The following is a 23,914-nucleotide window of genomic DNA, read 5'->3' on the forward strand; positions in this document are numbered from 1 at the left end:
ACATCGATCAAGTCTACACCGAGTTACGTGTCAGACAGAATACTTTCCCATCCTTGCTAAATGTTATTGGGAGTACTGTCGTGACGTCAGTTGTTTCGGGTTATATCTAAATCAGCTGGCATAGCCAAAGATGACACGGCGGAGCAGTAGAGTGAAAGTCGACTTTTATCTTGTGTGGAACATTTTAGTCATCTTGTCTCTAATTGGTATGTTCGTATACCTGATATTTTTCTTTAAGTGACAGTTTCCCATTTAATCTGTTGGAAGCGTAGGTGTGACAGCAATTCATACTTGATATTGAGACATATATGGTCGGATAATGAAAAAAACAAAACAATGAAAGGTCCATGAAATCCAGTCTTGGAATATGTATTGGATTCAAACAGTGGCATGCTGGTTTTGTATTCTAGAATAGCTCCGACTCGTAAATAAATCGAGTTTAAGAACTGTGCGTGACATACGAAACATTCTAATTGAGACCCAAGGTTCACATTACGAACTGAAAATATTAGTTTGAGAAATGTGTGCACGTACACATATTTTATTATTATGATTGACCGTAATCCAGTATATGAAGTATAATTACAGAAATCGTTGTACTCCACAGACGTTACTGAGGAATTTGACCTTTACGATACATAGTATCTGTGCTAACAAACCCGTCTAGAGCACCAAAGATGGATAACCAAGAGTCCAAACAGAAAGAATTGCATGCGGCTTTCGTGAGTGTCAAGCCAACTGTTGCTGATGATATTTCATCCATTGAAGAATTGGAATTAACTCTGCAGTATGCTGGTTTTAATCCAACTCAAAAGTTTCTACATAGCAAGTGGGAAGAAAGGCAAACGGATGGCATTTCGTTTGAGGAATTTTGTTGTATGGTGGAAGAAATGAATCCATTGGTGATGGAAGATATTTACAATCTATTTATCAAAGTGTTTGGAACATCAGATGGTACAATTGGAGAGAATGACTTTAAAAGGGTCCTATTAACTGATCAGGGAACTGGTTTGACTGAGGATAATCTCTGCTATATCCTTCAGGAGGCTGGTGTCATTGAAGGTGGAAAAGTAAATTTTGGTAAACTTGGAAGGGTCATCATACAGACAGTTAATGAATTAAAGCAGTTGAACCTTCAGCAGTTAGAGGAGCGTTCTAACTTACAGAGAATAAACTCAAAAACTTATACATGCAAGAAGGAAATTTTTATCAAGTCTGAAGCCCCAGTAGTTACTGAAGGGGAAGAGAATAAGGAAGCTGCCCTTGATGTTGAAGGCTGGAACAAATGTTCATTGAAAGGTTGTTTCTACTTAGATAAGCAAAATATTATAGCCCATCAATATTATTTTGAATTACCAGAGTTAGGGCCTGTTGTAATTAGAATGCAATCCCAAAGCAGATTGATTGGACCAAGAGGTAAAAAAACTGTAGATACCTTAGCATATATATTTAGGGAGTCATCAGAAGGTGTGCGTAATTATGTTGGCTATACAGATAAAGAAGATGCTGATGGATATTATTGGAATGATGTACTCAAAGAAGGGAAATATGTTGTTATACCATACACTAGTGGATGTCTCCTTAAACAGCGGGAAAACATACCTGAAGGGGCTATTGACCTTATAGTGAAGGATTCTGAAGTTCATTTGACAACAGAATTTCAGTTTGTTCTTAGAGAAATTTTTGACCAAATTGACTTAGATGATAATGGAAAGTTGAATAGACAGGAATTCAATCTTTACAACTGGAGAACATCATGTGAAGAAGTACAAGATGATGAGTGGGCTGTAGTTCAAGATAACTTTGAAGTAGATGAAGGCGAACTTACTCTGAAAGGATTCATGTCTTTGCATCGGATGGAAGCAGAAGACAATGGTGGAGATTCTGAGGACTTGTGGTTGTCTTTGGAGACAATGGGCTATAATAGAATGCTTCAACAAGACCAGGCTGCTCCATTTTCATTGAGTATTTACAGCCCTGTATGTCAGCCAGTGCTTATAGTGTCTGGGTTAAAGAACGGTGGACTGTTGTTAGATAAGGCAGTTGTGAGATCAGTAATGGAAAATTCTAAGCCTGTCAAAATTAAAAATATGATTGACTTGATAAAATATGAATATTGTGGTCCACATAGGGGTACAATTGTGATCCAAAACAAAGCCCATAGTAAAGTGACCATTCGTGTGGACTGCAGTAAGAGCACAAACTGTATAACCAACAGGCCTAGTTTGGACTGGACAGGAGAAGTTGCTGGAAAATCAGCAGTGATTGCGCATCAGCTATTGCAGGAAAATGACAAGGCATATTGGTCTTTGGTGTGTTCAGAGTCCCTTGTCAAATAATTAGATATTGCTTTGTAGTTGTAAGTAATGATATTTTGAATATAAACTTAGAAAATTTTATTACAGTAGTAGTGACAAGTATGTTCTCATTATTTGGCTTCAGTGAGTAGATATAAAAATTGAAAATAGTTTTATCTTTGGTAATTGACTAGCCATTTAATGAAGTCTAGTCCAAGGGCCTCCACTTAGCAGGTATTAGAAATTAACATTAACCTGAGGATGTTAATGAGGTTATATGAAAAACTTACCACCCCAGTAGAGCTGGATGAACAGTTGTCTTCCCTCATGTTCTTATGTGAAGAATATAATCTTGCTGTGTGTTTCAGTGATGCTTTGTAGTCCATTGTTGCTGTCATCATAACTAACTAAATTATCTCCTCAAATTCACCAATTTGGTATATTAAAGATACAGTAAAGTTTTGGTGTAAGTTAAGGTGTGCTTGCATATAAAACTCTAAATTCCAAGGAGAGATCCTTAATTAGTGTTAACTATGTGTGCAAATTATTAATAGAATAATTCAATTCCAAAAATGTGAGATTGGTCTGCAGCAGTGCAAGTTCCTACACTTCATTGATTCATCACCTGAGCACCAATCAACACTTTTCATCTTAGCCAGGGTGATACATATTATTATAATATGTAATATTGCACAGTTTCATAAACAGTTATATGGATCCCGTTTTGCCTATGATGAACATAACAGACTGCTGCATGTAGTTGTGGGGGCACTTTTTTACATCCTTTTATAGTTGATCATGAGGGGGATGGAGAGTGGGGGTAGCCAATTTAACGAAGTGGCCTTGCTGTGGATGTGCTGTGTCTTGTGACACTGCTTCTGACCCAGGGCAGTGGGCGAGATGCAGGGATGATCCATCAACCAGGAGAAGCCAAGATAAGAGGGAGGGAGGGGGGTGGATGGGAGTGGAGTATGTGGGGATGGAATGGGTGTGAGTGATTTTTATGCCTTTGTTTTTTTTTTTGGCTACCTTCCTTGTAAAGGGGAAAAAGCATATGGTGTATGTATGTTTTATAGTTGAATGCTCTTGTTAATATTCATTTACATACAAAATGCCATAGAATCTCTCTCTAAAGTTTTGAATTCAACATACAGCAAGTTAAACTTTGTTCAGCTCTCATTCTGGGTGTCAATATATCTTGTCAGAACCATTCTTCCCCTCTCCATCTTCCCAGCAAGTGGTCCAGAGGGAGTTTCTTCATATGGCCTTAGTTGTGAAGTAGCTACCAGTATATCTCTAAGCTGGAAGGAAGTGTATGTATGCCCATCTAACTCCACCTCCACCCACACCCCTTTCATCATAAATGTGGTATCAGTTAATATATGAATGTAGCTTCCATAATTAAGCTTAACTTCATAGCAGCTTCATCTGAGGTGTACATGATTGTAGAGTGCAAAAATAGAATATTCCTTATTTACACCTAACTAATGTGACACCTTGCCTTGTCCTTGTAAGTATGGGTTTATGAAGTCGTATGAAAATACCAACATAGATAATTTTACCTACCTTACTGAAAAACACATTAAGTTCCTACATAGGTTGATTGTAGTTATGCTAACCTCATAAGAAATATGGTAAAGTTGGCAGAGGAGCAAGAGGAGTGGCATTCTATTGTTGACAAAGTGCAATTACACACACACACACAAACAATATACCAGGCATATATATATATATACTGTATATATATATAGTGGTTTCTGCAATATATATATATATATATATATATATATATATATATATATATATATATATATATATATATATATATATATATATATATATATATGTACACAAGCAAAAATATGAGGTGCTATCCACTATATTTGGAACTGCTGCTACCAGCTGGTCAGAAATTCACCTTGAGCCCATTGAATGCCATCACCGTCAAAGTGTTCACCTTCTGTATGTACACAGTCCAGTAATTCTGCCATTTCTTAAATGTATTTTGGAAGTTGTGTTCTGAAAAGGTATTTACCTAATGGTAGCATACAGAAAAGGAACAACACTTGTTGGGTCCCATCTCCTATTCTCTAATTTTCTAACATACCCAGACTCAAATTTATCTACAGTTCCAACTTAATCTATAGCTTTGATTTCCAGTTATCATATTTAGATTTGAACTCGTGTGTTGTTTGAGCTGGGGCTGTATCACCTAACCTATTCCATATATTTACACATCTATAAGGAAAACTGTGTTTCTTCACATCCTTTCGACATATGGTATTTACCTTATTGTAGTATACAGGAAAGGAGAAATGCTTGTTGGGTCCAGTATCTTATTCTCTTATTTTCAAACATGCCTAGACTTCAATTCATGTACTGTTCCAACTTGATCAATATCTTTGATTTCCAATTATCATATTTAGATTTGAACTTGTGTATTGTTTATTGCTTGAGCCATATCACCTTCTAAGCTATTTACATATTTATACATGTATATGAAAAGCTGTATTTCTTCATATCTTTTGGACATGGTCTTAATTTACTTCCATGACCTCTTAAAGCCCTCAATCTTTAATCAGATCTCTTTTCTCAATGTAATCTATCCCCTTTAGTGACCTGAACACTGTAATCATGTCACCTTTTCCTCTTTGATCTTTCAATCAAAGTTTGTATGTGTGTGTGTGTGTATTTAGCTAGTTGTATTTACCCAGTTGTATCTTAAGGGAAGGGGAGCTACGCGCATGGTGTCCCATCTCTGTATCTAATCATGTCTAATTTGCTCTTAAATTCTTGTATTGTTTTTGCACACTTGTTTCGTCCAATATATTCCATACATCCACCATTCCGGGGAAAGCTGTTTTTTTTTTTTTCAGATCTCTTTTGCAACTGTCCTTTTTGAGTTTACTTTCATGTCTTGTATTTCTCTTATTCCAATTTAGTAAGTCATCTCTGTCAAGGATTTCCACACCTCTTATAATTCTATAGATGGTCAAAAAGTCCTCTCTTTCTCTTCTTTGTTCCAAAATCGATAGTTCTAGTTTTGACAATCTTTCTTCATATGACATTTTTGATAGTGTTAGGGCCATCTTCATAACTGATCTCTGGATTCTCTCAATCTTCCTTATATTCTTTTTAGTACTGGGTGATCATAGTGTTGCTGCATACTCCAATTTAGGCCTTATCAATGTGACTAGTATTTTCTTTACCATTTCTTCATCCAAGTAAAAGCCACTTTTATTGATCTTAGCAAGTTATAGGTTTCACTGACAATTTTGTTTATATGTTTGTCAGGGGACATATATTTTGTGATGATCACCCCGAGGTCTTTTACAGATCCCACTTTCTTTACTTCCTTTTCACCAATTTTATATTGTCCTAATATCCTTTTTTTACTTTTTCCAAATTCCATTATGCTACATTTCTTAATGTTGAAGTCCATTTCCATCTTCTGACTCCCTTCCCAAACCCTGTTCAGATCTCTCTGTAGTGAGTCATAGTTTGTTTCAGTGCTCACTTTCTTTAACAATTTTGCATCGTCTGCAAAGAAGCTCATGTAACATTCCACACCCTCGTCCATGTCATTCACATAGCAGATATTATTAGAGCCAATACTGATCCCTGTGGAACTCTACTAATTACTTCTCCCCAAGTAGAACTCTTATCTCTGAGCACTACCCTCATAATTCTTCCATGCAAAAAGTCCTCCATCCATTTCAATAGTTTACCTTGTATCCCTCCAATGGTTTCCATTTTTCTTGATAAATTTTGTGAGGGACTTTATCAAAAGATTTTTGTAGATCTAGGAATGCATAATCAGCCCATCTGTCCCTTCCTTGTATTGTGTCTAGTAGTCTTCAGTAAAAACGGATCAAATTGGTGGTACATGATCTCCCCTGTCTGAATCCAAATCATCTTAGATTTTGTATATTGTTTTCCTCCAGATGTTTTATCCATCTACTTTTTATAACTTGCAAATTGTAGCTACTGTGCTTGTAAGGGAAACTGGTCTATAATTTGTTGGGTCTTCCTTATTTCCTCCTGTATGAATTGGTATATCAGCATTTTTCTAGTCTTCTGGTATTTTTCCTTCTTTGAGTGAGCAATTTATATATTTTGTCTGTTCTTTACATTCTTTTGATATCCAATTTGCTATTCCATCCAGGCTGTGTGATTTCCTAACATCAAGGTTTTTATTTGGTCCATTATTTCTTTCCATGTTACTATTATTTCCCTCATGGGGTGGATTTCACTTCTCTCCCTTCATCCTGATATTGCATTTTTTCTCAAGTGAAAACTGGCTTGCAGTGTTTGCTCTTGACTAGCCATTTTGGTATCTTCTGTGTATTCCTTTGGCATAGTTTCACTATTTCCTTTTTATATTTTAGTTTACCATTTACATGTAGAATAGTTTTGTAGTTTTGACCCGTCATCTAGGAGGTGCTAAGATGGAAGGGAGGGTGGAGGGGTGTGGAGTGTTTTCGGGGATGGAATGGGTGGGAATGATTTTATGCCTTGTCCTTTTTGGCTACCTCCCTGGTAAGGGGAAAAAAGCCTTGGTATATGTATGTATGTATGTCTTTTTACATATTCGTTCTTTTGATTAATATATATTTGCCACTTTCTAGGTTTTTTGTATTTTCTCCATCTTTTCCAAGCTTTATCTCTTCTATCTTTCACTTTCACTTCTTTCACTATCTTTCACTTTCACCTATTAAACTAGCACTCAATACACACCTTTTCCTGTTTCTGCTTTGGGACATATTTATCCACTCCTTTATAGATTTTCATCAGAATCATCCCTTTTTCTTCCTGGTCCCAGGAGCAACTAAACAGATTTGCCAAGTGGAGCGTATTTTCTTATCTAAATAATGGTACAGATGCTAGCATTGAAAAATAGTGAAAAGTTGATCGGAAATGGGTATTTTTTGTGTTTTGAGTTTAGCTAAAAATTTGGGTGCCTGCAATTTTGCACCCAAACTTTCTGCTACCACTGCATAACCATAGATAAAAATGTTGCATCATTGGAGGTGGTCTGTAGAAACTCCTGGCAGACACCAACATGCTGCTGGTGGTCTGGAGCTTCAGCACAAATTTGGTAGCAACACAATGCATGCCAATTCAATACAGTATTCAGGATCTATTGGCATGTTCTCTAACCAATTTCACTTGCATCAGCAAAGTTATGAATGGTTTGACATTGGTCCTCATGAATGAGCTGTTGGACTTTGGCAACAATATTGGGCATTGTGAAGTGATTGGCCTCCTTGTATGTTCATCATTGATGGATGTCTGACCAGCCTTAAGCTGAGCATGCCATTCAAACATTCATGTATGGCTCATGTTTTATTCTCTGAATACTTGCACAGTCGCTGCCAATGTTTCTGTCACACTTTTCCTGAGATTTGCACAAAATGCTAAGTATACACCATTCTTTTCTTTGATCCATCATGAAATCCCCACACACTGCATATATAATTTCAAATAAAAAGACAGAGAAGTCATTGCATCTACTTATGTGGTATCGTGTACACTGACACCCAAATTATGCCAGTACTCACATCTACCAGTATATCCTGTTATACAGTTACTGTCCACATGGCAGCAGCAGTTCCAAAAATTTTGGATAGCTGTGTGTGATTCACCATGGTCTTGGATCACGTGTTGGACTCATAACTGACAGTTTTTAACCCTCCTGGAAGAGAGTTCAGAGCTCATATATGACTGATCTATGGGTAATGCGACCTTACAGGCACACACACCCCCAACTCCCCACCCATGAGAGTTGGAGTAATGACTCGCAGCACAGCAAAATTGAAATTAATTCAGCCCTGGGTGGGATTTGAACTCGGACCACTGTAGCAGCAGTTGTGAATGCTATCACTGCACCATTAAATCATGTGTTTGTGTGTGTTTACATAATTCTAGCGTACCAGAAAGGAGCAACGCTTGTTGGGTCCCGTATCCTATTTTCTTATTTTTCGCTATACCTAGCCTCAGTCATGTGCAGTTCTAACTTGATCTATATCCTTGATTTCCACTTATCATATTTAGATTTGAACTCGTGTATTGTTTGGGTTTGGTGTATTTACTTAAATGTAGTATAGGAGCAATGCTGGGTCCTGTCTCCTATTCTCTAATTTTCTAACATACCTAGACTCAAATTCATGTATAGTGTGTGTGTGCATGCACACTTTTTTGCATGTGTAAAAATACTCTTAATACCTTTAATTCATGGCTTTTCCTAATCCGATTAAAATCATTAATTAGAAGAAAATTTTAGATTTGCTTTAAGACTGAAAATCTTTAATCAACTACAGGCCTCCTTGGGGTTCAATGGAATCTTCTGGCTTGATCTCTCAAGAGAATTTTGAGTCTAGTAATTCATGGGATATCCTCTGCAAAACTGTCCTTCTTTACCAGGTACCAGATATGCAAAGATGTAGGTCAGACTAAAGAGGTTAAAAGAGAGAGCCCTAATTCTATTCTTTTGGAGATCTTGCTTTGAACAGAAGACTGTCATGTAAGAATATAGTTTGTTAACCTGTTCACCACCAGAAATGAGGAGAATAGCTAGGTAATAGCTAGAATAAAAGGAAAAATGGCACCAAATATAGAAGGGTAGATTTTACCGTAAAGATGAATAACAGCCTGGCCCTAGCCAGAATATGAATAGAATGCCATGTAGTATGAATGGGGTTAGAATAAATAAATTCACCTTAGCCAAGTTAATTGCTTATGTAATGCTCAAATGAAAAATATCATGGTGATGGATTCTAAAAATGGTTTTTCATACTTTTACTGGGAAAGGATTTTGTAAGCCATAAGTACCCTAAGTGGCTGTAAGAATACCACTTGGAGCTATTCATTTGAGTACTGTGTCACTTAACCCCTTCCATACGGTGCCGCACACGTAGGCGTCATGGGGAGCGAGTGTATTCGCGAGGCTGCCATATCGGCGTCTTGATTATATTTATTGTAGTTGCCCCTCCATAATGACATTCTTTCTAATTCTTTTGTAATCGCATTTTCTATGGTTATCAAAATTCACGGGTGAAGAGAGAACGATCGATATAAGCGGTGACTATATTTTATGATGCGAGTATTATTACGACACGTCGTACGGCTGGCATTGGTTGCTGCCACCGAGATCTAAGTCCATGACGCCTACGTGTGCGGCACCGTATGGAAGGGGTTAATGATATGGTACAGTTTATTCACAATTTTTTATGATATTTGAGAAATTGTTAAATATTTTATTATGTTATAATTCTCTTTCAAGATTGTTTTTATTGATTAATGTATAGCACTTACAATGCCATATTGCTTTTTAAGTATTAAATATATTTTTGTTTCCAGGTTTTGTTTTCTAACCTTAATCACTGAATTTGTCATTCCACTTGTATATATTCATCAAAGTTTATATTTTATATGGATTATTGAGAACTACATTCCTTTATACAAATCAGACAAATTGTTTTCCTATCTCAGGTGTGTTCTGCAGAAGGTGAGGAGACCTGAACAAGATAGTCATGGAGAAGACTGTTTTTGTCACTGTTGGAACCACTAAGTTTGAAAAACTAATTTCAGCAGTAATGCACAGAGACACTTTGGCCATCTTGAAAAGCAAGGGATACACACGAGTTATTCTTCAAATAGGGCAAGGTGAAAATGAACCTAAGGAGGGTATCACTGAGGGTGTTCAAATTGAAGTGTTTAGGTTAAAACCCAGCATTTCAAATTATTTTGTTGAAGCAGATCTTGTAATATCTCATGCTGGGGCAGGGTCATGTATGGAAGCTCTTAGTGCTGGGAAACCACTCATTGCTGTCATTAATGACCTTCTGATAGACAACCATCAACAAGAATTAGCAGAAAAATTTTATGAGTGTGGTTACAGTTTAATGTGCACACCAGGAACCCTTCAAGAAACTCTAAAAGAATTTGATGCCCATGCTCTTATACCATATATGGTTGGAAATGTTCATATGTTTTCCCACTACTTAGATTCAGTTATTTCAGTGCTTTAGTTATGTATGAAATGTAGGCATTATAAATGAAGGTGTAGAAACTTTGACTTATTTGTTAGAAGCATAGATAAAATTAAGCTCTGAAAGGGATGAAATGCTAGAGATCTTGTAAATTTCAGTGGGAAACTATTTTGTAGCAAGCGTTTGAGATTTTCCAGGAAGGCACATGATTCCTTTTGATATATTTTGAAGAAACTGCAGTCTTGACAATTTGCAAGTTAGGTTCCAGAAACTTGCATATCACTAGTCCTGTATTCAAGTGTTAATGTATATTAGAGTTTAGTTACAAATAATGGTTGTGGAGCTGGACCAAAGATTCAGAAGAATGGAAGAAGCTAGCAATAGTATTTTTCTTCCTACAAATAGAATATATTAAATTTTAGCTACAATATAATGGGTTTGGAGGTGGACCAAAGTTTCTGAAGGGTAACAGAAGCTAGCACTAGTATTTTTCGTCCTACAAATAACTAGAATACATAAAAGAATTGTATTGAAATAAATATTTATTGTGGTTGAATAAAAAACTTTTGACTTGCATTTAATGGACAATTCACTTCCTGAATTTAGACTTCAACTCTGCAAAGGGTGATGTGTACTAAAAAAAATCATTCAAGGCCTGTTACTGTGTGATGACACAATTTATAATGCTGTGTCAACCCCTTACCCCTCCCCCTCCATCCAGTACACCTCAAAAATGTAGTAAAGTGTGGAAGAGAAAAATCTTAATACCTTTCATTCATATCCTACACATTGTTTTCATTGAAAAGAAGTGATGGTAAACTAATCAATATCAATCTCTTTCACTCCTTCCTGCCATAAATCACGAGAATTGCATCACATTTCTTCTCTAGTAATATTGCCAACTCATGGTGCATCCCTCTTGTAAGACTGGTTGTTGCCTTACTATTACCATTCTTCTCTTAACTGTTGCCCAAGCACATTTTAGTTCATTTAATATCTTTAACATATGTCAGAAGCTGAAATCCACCCCAACCAAGTATTAACCCCACATACCAATACTAAATATGTAAGCCTTGTAGATCTACTTATGTCCCCACCAGATCAAACTGGAATGAATGAATATATATTCAATCCCACCTAACACAATACAAAACTAACACCACATCACATTAAATAATACACTTCATTTTACAGTAGAACTACCGTTTGCCAGAGTGTAATTACCTTCACAATGTCACACAAACTGCTAAATTACCCAATTTACACAACACTCCATAATAACTACCTTCTCAGTCATCTACCCCCTCAAACAGGGCTGTACACCAAATCCTAAGTAACAAAATGCCAATGCCTCTATAATTTCAACAGAACTTCCTACTGAAAACAGGGCTATTAACCAAACTAATAATCATGATGAACTAAACCAACATGAAATATAAAAGTATGGAAGAAGTGTATGAGTTTCCAAAAAGAAGCACTAGTAAACTACAATCTATAACAACATCAATTGATTATTTCAACCTGTTCGCACAACCTTTCATCCATGAGATGCTAGGTGGGAGGGGTGATGAATGGGTTTTGGATGGACATTTGATTTGGCCACCCCCTATATGAAGGGGAAAAGACCTTTTGGTATGTATGTGTATCCACAAAACCAGCAAAGTTGAATGAAACTAATATTGTGACAAAAATTGTTATTGAAGATGCTCAGAAACTTTATAAGTATAAAACAGGGATATGTTTTTAACCCCATAAAGAGAGTAATTGTGCTACAAGTCATGTGATCAAACCAGACCCATCTAAATGCTTTTTGAGAATGTATTCTACCCTAATTGTAATATACAGGGTTGGAACTGTGTTCATTAGATACCATCTCTATATCTCCATATATCAAATTGCGTCAAATTCTTTTATATTGTCCACCTGGGCTACCCCCTGTGCAAGGGGGTATATGTATAGTTTCAGGAATTGACACATTTTGTAGAAAGCTATGCCTCCTGATGCAGATAATCCACATATAGGGGAGTTCAGAGTTGGGGTAGGTTAGAATTCAACATCAGTGTGGAGGTTGGGATCGTTACATCATTTATTGTTTTTTTGGTTCAGTGTACTCTTGTTACTTTCTTGATTTGAGATAACTTTTGATAGGTTTACTTACATGCTTGCAGTTATAGGATGTTGACTACTCCCACACAGTTGTTGAATACTGCATGTTTTTTTTATACTGGGGCATCAGGTAAGATTGAGTAGGGACTTTATCATATCGAGTTCTGAGCCCAGTTTCACCAATAGGGACCCATTTCCTTCGGGCTACATTTTGCAGGGTTTTAAAATCATTGTGATGAAATATTTTTATTTAGAGGGATATTTTGGTTCAATTGATGTCTGTTAGTAGTATTTAGAACCAAAAATCTTAGGTAATCTAAGGGCCCATTTTGTCTTGATATTGGTAGCTAGTTGGGTGGGGCAAACTGGGGATGCAATTTCACTTAAGGACATACACATACATAGAAATAATTAAGCTAGGCTTTTTTTTTTCAATACTGTAAATGGCAGTGTAAAAATTACCTGTGCCAACCTATGGAAATCCAATGAAGAAGAAGAAAATATATAATATAATATATTTATGACTGAATAATTTGATGTCTTTTATTTTTCTTGTATCTTAGTAACTAATAGAAACTGATCTGTTGATTTTTTTTATGAAACTAGAAGCTTTCATATATTACCTTCATCGATGAGGTTAAGAAAAATACATTTAACAAACATCAAGTTTTATTTACAACCTAGGAACCCCTGTAGTTCTGAAGAACCAATTAACAATATAGTTAATAAATGGAGTGAGCTTAAAAAGGATTTAAAGTGAGGTGGATGGAGTGAAGTTTTGAATGCATGTGATATGTCAATGAGCAAAGAAGACAGTGTAAGAAATACGCATGTGGAAAGATTGTGTATGAATAAATGAATGAGTGAATAATGTTCTCTAAGGGGATATTACCAATATCCAGTTTGCAGACGAGATGACCGAGATGACAATTCCATATCTTAAAACTTGAAATATAAAAGTTTGGAAGAAGTGTACGAGTTCCCAAAAAGAAGCACTAGTAAACTACAATCTATAATAACAACATCAATTGATTATTTCAACCTGTTCACACAACCTTTCATCCATGAGATGCTAGGTGGGAGGGGTGATGAATGGGTTTTGGATTGACATTTGATTTGGCCACCCCCTATATGAAGGGGAGCAACCAGGTTTAGATGACACTGCACCGGGTAGGCCTTGTTAAACTGTAATCCACACAGGGTGGCAAGAGGCAGGCAACTCCATCTCCCAGGTGCCGAGATGGGAGGGATGGTCTAGAGCGGATCTTTCAGTGAAGGGGTGTGCACTGGCTTAACCCCAACATTTTAGAAAGACTGATTTTTATTTTTTTATTTTTTATTTTTTTATATACATATACTCATCTATTTACAATAGTTGTTATTTAGAAATCTACAATTTTAAGGTATTTTTTCTCTCAACTTTTCAGTTGTTACCTGTAGGGCTTGTGATTAATATTAGTAACTGTTTTAAAATTTTACTGACAGGAAGCTCATAACCCTACAGTGGTTGGCAACAGTCCTCAGGCTCTCCTGTATGTCTCTCTTTGAAGAAACTTTGGATTGTTGTTTCAGGTGTATAAATGTGGAACTGTATTGGTCACCAACTGAAAGGAGTAGAAGAGGGAGCAGTTGCCAGTTGGCAGTCCTCCTTATGTGAAAGGGAAGAAATACAGTTGTAGTTGATAAAAATCTTGGGCCTAGTAAAGGTATGAGTGTCAGTCCCTTGTGGGTGCACCTCTAGAGAGAACTGAGGGGACTGACAGGTTTAAAAAGTGGGCAGAATGGAAATTATTTTGTCATTCATCTTGCAGGACCAACACTAGCACGTGCACATCATTGGTTCCAGGTTGGGGATATAAAACCATATGCCCTTGATGCCATCATGAATTGATAAGCAGGACACAAATTTCCATCCCTCTAGCTTCTCACAACAAGATGCTAGCACCTTTTTATGGCCACCATACTGATAGAGTAGTGGGGAGGTATGGGGTGTCAGGCAAGAATTACAGTGGAAAGATGTTGGAGATGTGCTTAGAAAGGGAGCTGATGATGAACAGTGTTTAAAAAGAGAGGCATAAATAAATGTGCAAAAAGGTGATGGAGGGGAGGGCAGTTGAGAGGTTATTAATGGGCTATGTAGTGGTACCCAAAGGAAGGATTAGAAGAGTTCTGAACATTAACATTTTCAGGGGAGAAAACAGGATTGTCACATCATTAATTGGAAACTGAATAAAAAGAGTGAGGGAGAAGGAAAAGGGAGGTGGAGTAGTGCTGAAGATAAAAATTTAATGAGAAGGAAAACGAAAGAATTCCAGAAGCTCTCAGAAGTATGAGAGGTAGTGATGGATGAAAGAGAAATAGGGGTAGAAGAAGAAAGGCTATGTTTAAATGATGAAGTGATAAAGTTCACTAAAACCCTAGGCCTCTTGTGAACTACATTAACAGCCAGTGACTGTACATATAAACTTGTGACTAGTATATTGTGGTGAAATTTACAATCAATTCCCTTATCTCGCTTATCTGCAATTGTAGTGACTTTACCTGAAAAGAAAATACAATAAATTACTTCCATGGTAAGCATCACAAGGTTCCATGAAAATTATAGATGTACTTCAATAGAGATAAATCTATTCTACTGCTAGGAAATAACTTTTTTGGGTTTAGTAAACACTTTTGAAGAATGCACATTTTGCCTGGAGGTTTTTCAAGTAGAGATGAAGAATACAAATTCTAAATATATAAAAGCCTCAAAAGGGATAGATAGGTCACTGTCCCCTTTGTTGTCATTACATGCTCATGCTACCTCATTAGGGGCCTGTTCATCTCTATATGTACCTTTTTTACTGTATTTTTCCTCTTATTTGTGTTTGAAACCATATCCATTCTTCCAGTACCACATAAAACCCTCAGACAGTATATCATTACTATTGTTACCTTTTTCTATAGTGCAGATCTCAAATTCCACAACTCACAAATATGACTACAAAAATGTCATTACCTTTTCAATATGCATTTCCTTTACATGCTCAGGAGATTTATTCTGGTAACCTGAAGTGTTCATCATCTTTTCCAATTTCATTCTCTCTTTCTCCAATTTCAATAATTTCTTTTCCAATCGCTGAACTTCCTTCTTTGGATCTACAAATCCCTGAGAATTAAATTAGGATAAATATATCAAAAGCACATGTAGTTTTTACAATCTTTATAATCTAATTGCTGTACTATGCCTTACTGCATTGCCTTTAACCTAAATAGTCTGACAAGAATGTCTATCAATCAAGGAAGAGACAGGAGTACATGGAGAGTGGAATGGAAGAGAAAATGATGCAGCCTGAAGGGTTGTTCTTTTCTAATTATTTACATTTCTCAGATAAGGTGGAGGGTTGACATATAATGAAGTAGTGGGGGTAAACCTTTTCTGGATGTTGGGCCCTGCTGTGGAGGTGCTCTTTCTTACTGCATTTCCTTTGACTTGAGCATTCTGACAAAGGACAGTGATGACCCTTCATCCATGAAGTATTATGGTCAATGACTGGATATTTGGATGGGTGTATGGTGGATATATGCTTTGACCTGAACACCCCCCTCTACAACAGGGGAAAGACCTTTTGGTATATGTATGTATATGCATACTTTATATTTACTCCCTTCTGACCTGTATTAGAGTGCTAACTGCAGAAAATATTAACCATAAACTAACAACTTTGTTGTGGAAAATGTTTCTATGCCAGATGAAATTTACTTTTGTCTCCTGCAACCACCTCCAGTAACATGATGATGATGATGATATGGTTTAATGTCACAAATTCCCCCCTATCAGGAGGCTAGGACAGTGCCCCTTATAGAGGAATTTGTAGCATGGAATTTAATGAACCATGCCCTGGGTTCAACTTTGCTGCTGGCAGGGTTGCAACCACCATCCCCTCGACCTTCTTCATAAGTAATGATGCCCTAACAGCTTTGCCAGCAAGATTCCCTCCAGTAACATACTTTAAGAATTTACACCTTTTACCTTTTCTTATCTACTTGATTCAACTCATTTCACATCTGCTCTCCTCTTTGCCTCCTTTATTTTATGCTTTACTTCTCTTTTCTTTGTACCTCTCATATGATTCTCTTGTCCTATTTTGTAATCAATCTGTGAAAGCTTGTTTCTTCTTCTACAAACTTCTCTGCTTTCTCATCCCACCACTCACTACCCTTCCCTCTACTTATGCTTGACTTTCTTCCTAAACACTGTATTTATTATGATCAACTCTCTAGACACATCTCCACCATCAACTCTCCACTACAATTTTTCCTGGAACTCCACACTTACCAACCACTCCATCTATTGGTTCATTTCCTACCCTAGCATTAAGGTCTCCCAATACCACTACATTGACATTTCTCCCTAATCCCTCTATGCACTCATTTAAATCTATCCAAAAAGCCTCCCTTTCCTCTACACTCTTCTCACTACCAGGCCCATATGCACTTACAAAAACCCACATCTCCCTTCCCAGTTTCACCTTCATCCACATTAACCTTGAAGAAACCTCCTTCCACTCCACTACACGCTTACCTATTTCTTCACTTACTAGTATAGCAACCCCTTCTCTCCTTCATCCTCTCTTTACTCCTGATGTCCTCCCAACTACACTCCCAAACTCACACTTGCCCCTGCCTTTCAACTTAGTTTCACTCAAAGCCAACACATCCATCTTTCTTCTCACAAACATACTACCTATCTCTTCCCTTTTATTCTCCTCTGTACCACATTCACACACATTAGAAGACCCAAATCTTAGGGTACTGGTTGGAAAACTCCTCTCAGACCCTCTTATGCCTTTACTTTTTTTAGGAATGTCCTCTTTGGGGCTACAGGGAGAAGGATGCCTAGTCCTATCACCGTCCTGTTTCTGTTGCCTCATACAACTCAAGTGGAAAGACTTGGTGGCAGTATTCTTTTCCCCCACCACAGGGTTAGGGGAAATGAGAAAATGAATATTCAGAGAAATGGTACAGGACAGTAACAAGAGTGGGGGGACAGCATAACGGAGGGACAGTCGGCAGTCGCTCTGGTCCATAGGGGCGCCCCATATATATACCCTAATGTATCAGCTGCATTCTACATAGCATCTTTTAATGCCACAATAACATGCAGCCAATACCCCAGATGGGTATAAGGAAGGTAACCAAGTCAAAAGGTATGTACCCATTGTCATTCTAAAGCTGCTTTGAGACTATATATCAGTAGACTCTTAATTCCAATGAGTTGGAGTCAATAATGTTGTTATAACTTTATTACTCTAGTACCCATCCTTCAGTAGAATAAAATTTTGTTCTTATAAGGTACCTAAGATATCTATAAGAACAAAATTCTATTCAGCTGAAAGATAGCAACTAGAATAATGAAGTTAAAACAACATTATTTGACTACAACTCATTGGAGTTGTTGTTGTTGTTGTCGTTCCCTAGACTGTCTGTCCGAGCAGTCCCGTCTCCCCAAGGAAGGCCACAACCGAAACTGGGTTTTCCCACAAATCCTTTATAGAGTGTATGTTGTGTTGTTTGCGTGCATGATTGTGTATAATGCAGTCTTCCATTATGTGTTGTATGGTATGGGGTGAAGTGTTACATCCTGGGCAGCTGTTCACAACACGGTCGTCCAGCCTCTTCTGGTAGCTTAGAAGTGCTGGGTGGTGACCGCATCGCAGTCTGGCCAAGTGGACTCTGTCCTTTCGTGGGAGAGAGGATTCAGAAGGGTGGATATCAGGGGGTCTGGCATGCAGCAGTGTGTTGTCTTTCAGTGTGTTAATGGAGCGGTGAGTGATATGATTATGAATATGTTTCCGGAGGCTGGTATTTGGTGGTTGTGGAGGAAGAGAAGAGAGTATCTGTGCGTAATAAAGGTCTTTGGGTGTAGTTTTAATGTTTCTTGGTGTGTGTGGGTGTTCTGCTATGTAGTGTAGCGGGTGTGATGTGTTTGTGGTGGCTGCAGCAAGTGTTTGTGTGCCTCTCATGTCGAGGTGGTCCTTGACTTTGAGGACTTTTGTTTCATGGTGTAAATGGTCTGTAGGTGATGTATTTGTGCAGCCTGTAATTGTTTTTAGGGCTTTGTTTTGTATGATTTGAAGGGTGTTGTGGTGTGTCTCACTGAGATTAGGAGCCCATGCAGGACTCGCATAATTCATCACTGAGCGTATGCGTACGCACTTACGTATGCGTACGCACTTAAGTCAATCACTGGAACAACATTTGGACAAAACAAAGAAACTAATATAACAATATACAAACTCATTGGAGTTAAGGCTACTGATTTAGTATCAGAGCAGCTTTGGAATGACAAATCTACCTATATATCTATTTATCATTCCCCCAACCCCCTACAAGGGAGATAGCCAAGTTGAAAGACAAGTACCCACTAACACCCATTCCACTCCCATCCATCACCCTTTCCTCTCTCTCATCTTAGCTCCTCATGGATGACAGGTCATCTCTGTATTCCACCCACTGTCCTGGGTCAGAAGAAATTAAATAATAAATTAAACAATGGAATGCCAGCTCATAAAAATTATCAACTTACCTCTAAGTGTAGTTGAACAGAAATGTTATGGGACACCATTGCTGTTGCTGTGCCAGAAGGTGTGTGAGTTGCACCAGTCACGAGACTCAGGTTGTGGACACGTCCAAGTGTTTTTAAAGAGCTGACCATACATTCCAACAGCTCTTTTGTGGCTGTATCTTTACATACAACACTTCCTGTTTTGGAGGTGAAGTATGTCTTATAAATGGAATATACATGGTTATACTAGAGCATACACAATATACATTGGAGAACAATATGATAAATCCCAACAATTTGGTTTTAGAAGTGGAAGATCGTACACCACAAACCTAATATGCTTTTACTCGAGACTGATTGAAATAATACAAGAAAGAGATGGTTGGGCGGACTGCACCTTCCTGGATTTGCAAAAGGCTTTTGACAAGGTACCACATAAAAAATTAATAAACAAAATTGAAAAAATAGGAGGAATTCAAGGCAGGCTGTTGGAATGGATGAAGAACTTTTTAAATGGAAGGAAAATGAGTGGTTCTTAGGGATAAAAAACTCGAAATGGGAAGAAATAAAAAGTGGCGTCCCCCAAGGCTCTGTTTTGGCTCCCTTAATGTTTGCCATATACATAAATGATATGGACGAAGAAGTGAATTGTTACATGAACTTCTTTGCCGACAATGCTTAATTGCTCATGAGAGTGAAAACAGAAGAAGATTGCAGATCGTTACAAGATGACTTACATAGAGTATGGGAATGGAGTCAGAAATACGAAATGAATTTCAACATCAAGAAATGTAGCATAGTGGAGTTCGGAAAAGGCAAAAATAGTCTCAGGAAACTATATGATTAGAGATAAAGAAGTCAAAAAAGTTAACTCAGAGTGGGACCTAGGAGTAATTTCAAGTGACTTGACTCCTGACAAACATGTAAACAAGATATTTGGAGACACTTACAATCTGTTAACCTCTTCACTCAGGGGCACATCGCACATCTGGCAGCATTAGCTGCCCGACATGCGATGTTGCGTCATAATAATCGCATTATGAAAAATAAAGTGCTCAATCATTCGTTCTCTTTCACCCGTGAATTTTGATAACCATAGAAAATATGATGAAGCCAGTTTAGAGAGAATGGAGGTTACGTAGGTACGACTACAATAAATATAATCAAGACGCCGATGTCGGCATCATCGCGTACCCACTTGCTCCTCATGATGCCTACATAGGCGTCACCGTATGGAAGTGGTTAAGATTTATGAAAGTTGCCTTCGACTACATGGATGAAGAGATGGTTAAGAAATTAATTGTTCCATTTATAAGACCAAAACTAGAATATGCTATATCATTGTGGGCACCTAGCACAAAGAAAAACACAAAGAAATTAGAAAGAATCCAGAGAGCGGCGACCAAGATGGAACCTACACTATCAAATTTGACATATGAACAAAGATTGGAGAAATTACAACTGATAACACTAGAGCAGAAAAGGGAGAGAGGCGATTTGTTGACCATCTTTAGAATTATGAAAGGAATGGAAGTTCTTGATAGAGATGACCTATTAAAATGGGACAAAAGAGAAACAAAGAGGACATGCAAAGAAACTAAAGAAAGACAGTTACAGAAGAGACCTGAAAAAGAACAGTTTCCCACACAGGGTGATTGATGTCTGGAACAAATTGAACAGTGAAACAGTTAATGCCAGAAATATACACAAATTCAAAAGCAAACTAGATGTAGAGAGATACAAAAACGGGTCAACATGAGCATAGCTCCAGTCCCGTAAAATACAACTAGGTAAATACATACCAAAGGGCTTTCCCCCTATACATGCTGGTGGGTGGGGGCTGAGTCAAAGAATGTACCTATCCCACATCCATCCAAATCCATTCATTGCCCTTCCCTTCTTAGCACCTATGGATGACGAGTCATTACTGTCATCCACTACACTGCTGAGGTCAAAGGCAATGTGGTGAGACACAGTGCTACTTCCACAGCAGGACCTAGCAGCCAGAACCGATTTAACCCCACCATTTATATGACAACCACTCAAAAAACTTACTGAGCTGACAAAAAAGTACATCACTCCTGGATACATTCATTCATGCAATCTATCTATATGTCAACAGACATTCCTCATACATCCAATGCCCCCTTTAAAATGTCCATCCATTTCTACTTTCCACATCCTGGGCTAGTCTGTTCTCACTCATTTTCCAACATACCCACACCAACTAAGCACTTTGATCTGTCTGATCCAACAGCTCTATTTCACCTGTTCTCTGATTCACCTCTATATTTCTCACTCTATCCATCCTTTACCACCAACCATATTTCTCAAACACATTAAAACTCTTCCTTTCTTTCTTCCTTAAATTTCAAGTCTTTGTTCCACAGTGCTGTAGGTGCACTCACTTCTTCATACAATCTTTTCTTTGTGCTCATCACTTAATACCTATTTCCCATAAAATTTTTCATTCCACCAAGACAGTTACTTGCCTCCTTTACTTTATAATTCACTTCCACATCCATTCCTCCGTTCACTGCCAGAATCAATCAATCTGCTGTCCCTGGTCCTTCTTGCAGAAGCCCATCAACTTTCAGGTAACTGGTAAATGGCCTCTAGGTAGGTCCACAAATCGCTCAGGCAGGGGTTAACCCATTCAACTCCGATGACAAGATGTCTTGTCATTTGGTCAAATAAAACAAAAAATCATAAAACACCAAAATGTTTGATCAAACACCAGAAAAATATGACGTCAATCCTCGCTTCGCTCGCAGCGAAGCGAGGACTGACGTCATATTTTTCTGGTGTTTGATCAAACATTTTGGTGTTTTATGATTTTTTGTTTTATTTGACCAAATGACAAGACATCTTGTCATCGGAGTTGAATGGGTTAAGTATGTACTACCCCAAACGTTTAAGTTCTTCACTTCCTCCAGCCTTTCACCCATCAAACTCATGTCCAACTCACCATAATCATCATTCCTTCTATATTTCATCACCTTACTTTGCCACCATTTACTCTAAAATTTCTCCTCTTAATAACCCTTTCAAGCTTAATTTCCCAATGCTTCAGTCTCTCCTTAGAATCAGCTACAATCAGTATCATCTGCAAACATCTGGATCACCTTCAACTTCCCTCTTCTCTCACTCATCAACTCAAATCATCTACCTAGAACTCTTGTATTTACCTTCCTTGCCACTCCATCCATATACATGTTGAATCAATCAATCCATTTCTTTTGGTCTATTAAAGACCCATGGTCTTCAAGAAAACAGCAGCTATCATGATATCAATGTCCCATTCACCCATCCATCCATGTCACTCTTGGTCTTTCTCTCATGTTCACTCCATCCACATTTTTTTCCATATTTTTTTTGCAAATCTTTCTTCACTTATTCTTTCTATATGCACAAACCACAGCACTCTTTGATCTACTCTATTTGACAAAATTTCCATTCCATTCTTTGTCTCACCTTCACATTTCTCACTCTATACATCTTTGTAACACCCATCAGACTTTTCAGACTTCATCTCAAGGTGTTCATATATTCAATTCCAACTACCTATTTCTCATGACACATTTCATTCCCCCAAACACTTGCATCCCCCAACCTTAGTCTATAATTCATTTCCACATCCAGTACTCCATTCCCTATCACATGTGATCCGAATACTCTCCACTTCTTCCAGCTTCTCATCCTTCACACTTACATCCAACCCGCCACTCACTTACATCCTTCCTTGTACATCCATACTTACTTTAAACATTCTTCTCTCACACAACTTCAACTGGAACTAAAAAGTATAAATTATGCCTCTCAGTTGACTGACCTTTAACTTGTGTGTGTGTGATGTTGTATGAAGCTTTTAACTGACGAAGGCGTGCTGCTACTTGGAGGCCAATTTCAACATGCTTCTGAATGCCCTCATCTAGCCAACCTTTAAACTGAAGCAGGTATACCTTTAGTCTAAGAAACATCGATTGTACATCAATTCAGTTTCTTATTTTTGAATGTGCAAAATTTCTATCCATTCTTCATATGTATTTCTGACAGCACTAACTCCCCACCACTTTATCAAACCCCATTCATTCATATTTTCCTAAATTAGCCATTCTATGCCCCTTACACTGATTTCCTTAGGGTATTCTGTTTCCATAACTGACTTGAATTTTTTAGCTTTGTTGGGAAGTTTCTGATATAGCTCTTCTGTAAGATATGGCATGAATGGACTTAGAAGCTTGATACCAGTATCAACACACATCCATAATGTTTGGATGCAATTTTTTTGTTCTTCTTTCTCTCCTTCTTGAAGGTAAGGCTTGATACATTCCTGTAGAAAATAAAAGTGTAAAATCAATATCTCCAGTAAAGTAACATTTTAAAGACCTGAAAGAGTGGTGGAGGGGAATGAAATGGGTGGGAATATGTACATGCCTCTGACTTAGCTATCTCCTTTATATGGGGGAAAACCTCTTGGTACTGTATATACATATAATAAAAGTATGTGATGATATCCAAAATAAAATGTAAGCTGATCTTTACATTTAAAGTATTAACTGAAGTAACAATTGGCCTCTAAGTCTTACTACTAAGTGTAATGTACCTCTAGATCAGTGGTTCTTAACCTTTTTCACTGCCCGTACCCCTTGGCATCTCTGAAAAAATTCCCGTACCCCCATCCAATTTAAATACAATGCAAACATATGGGAAGGGTGCAGGGATGACCCATCATCCAGGAGGTGCTCAGATGAGAGGAAGGGTGGGAGGGGTGTGGAGGGTATTTAGGGATGAAATGGGTGGGAGTGTTTTTGTGCCTTTCCCTTTTTGGCTACCTCCCTTGGAAGGGGGAAAGAGCCTTGGTATATGTATGTATGTATGTATACAAACATATGAAAAGGATTAATGATACAAACCTTGCTTTGCTTTCTAATGGAAAATATACAGTACCATTGCACTGGCTATCTTGTCTC

At 37.7% G+C, this 23,914-nt stretch overlaps 3 protein-coding genes across 3 annotated transcripts in view; 2 read left to right on the forward strand and 1 right to left on the reverse strand.

Annotated features, from left to right (window-relative positions):
* Nucleotides 1-677: 677 nt before the first annotated feature.
* LOC143028752 (EF-hand calcium-binding domain-containing protein 7-like) lies at nucleotides 678-10,067 on the forward strand. The gene is made up of 2 exons (XM_076191122.1): nucleotides 678-2,312; nucleotides 9,789-10,067. The coding sequence occupies exons 1-2, from the start codon at nucleotides 678-680 to the stop codon at nucleotides 9,816-9,818; spliced, it is 1,665 nt and encodes a 554-aa protein (XP_076047237.1). The 3' UTR covers nucleotides 9,819-10,067.
* Nucleotides 9,830-13,942, forward strand: Alg13 (Alg13 UDP-N-acetylglucosaminyltransferase subunit). The gene is made up of 2 exons (XM_076191123.1): nucleotides 9,830-10,270; nucleotides 13,880-13,942. The coding sequence occupies exons 1-2, from the start codon at nucleotides 9,830-9,832 to the stop codon at nucleotides 13,940-13,942; spliced, it is 504 nt and encodes a 167-aa protein (XP_076047238.1).
* Nucleotides 10,235-23,914, reverse strand: part of LOC143029143 (valine--tRNA ligase-like) — a 39,505-nt gene continuing 25,825 nt past the window's right edge. Inside the window, exons 15-19 of the mRNA XM_076191603.1 lie at nucleotides 23,071-23,274; nucleotides 22,774-22,888; nucleotides 18,963-19,138; nucleotides 15,393-15,542; nucleotides 10,235-14,935 (exon numbers count right to left, since the gene is read on the reverse strand). Coding sequence (XP_076047718.1) covers nucleotides 14,867-14,935; nucleotides 15,393-15,542; nucleotides 18,963-19,138; nucleotides 22,774-22,888; nucleotides 23,071-23,274 — 714 coding nt within the window. The 3' untranslated portion in view covers nucleotides 10,235-14,866. The remainder of the gene's footprint in view (nucleotides 14,936-15,392; nucleotides 15,543-18,962; nucleotides 19,139-22,773; nucleotides 22,889-23,070; nucleotides 23,275-23,914) is intronic.

This window comes from Oratosquilla oratoria, chromosome 10 (assembly GCF_046742065.1).
Source record: "Oratosquilla oratoria isolate Oo_2021 chromosome 10, ASM4674206v1, whole genome shotgun sequence".
NCBI classification, from domain to species: domain Eukaryota; kingdom Metazoa; phylum Arthropoda; class Malacostraca; order Stomatopoda; family Squillidae; genus Oratosquilla; species Oratosquilla oratoria.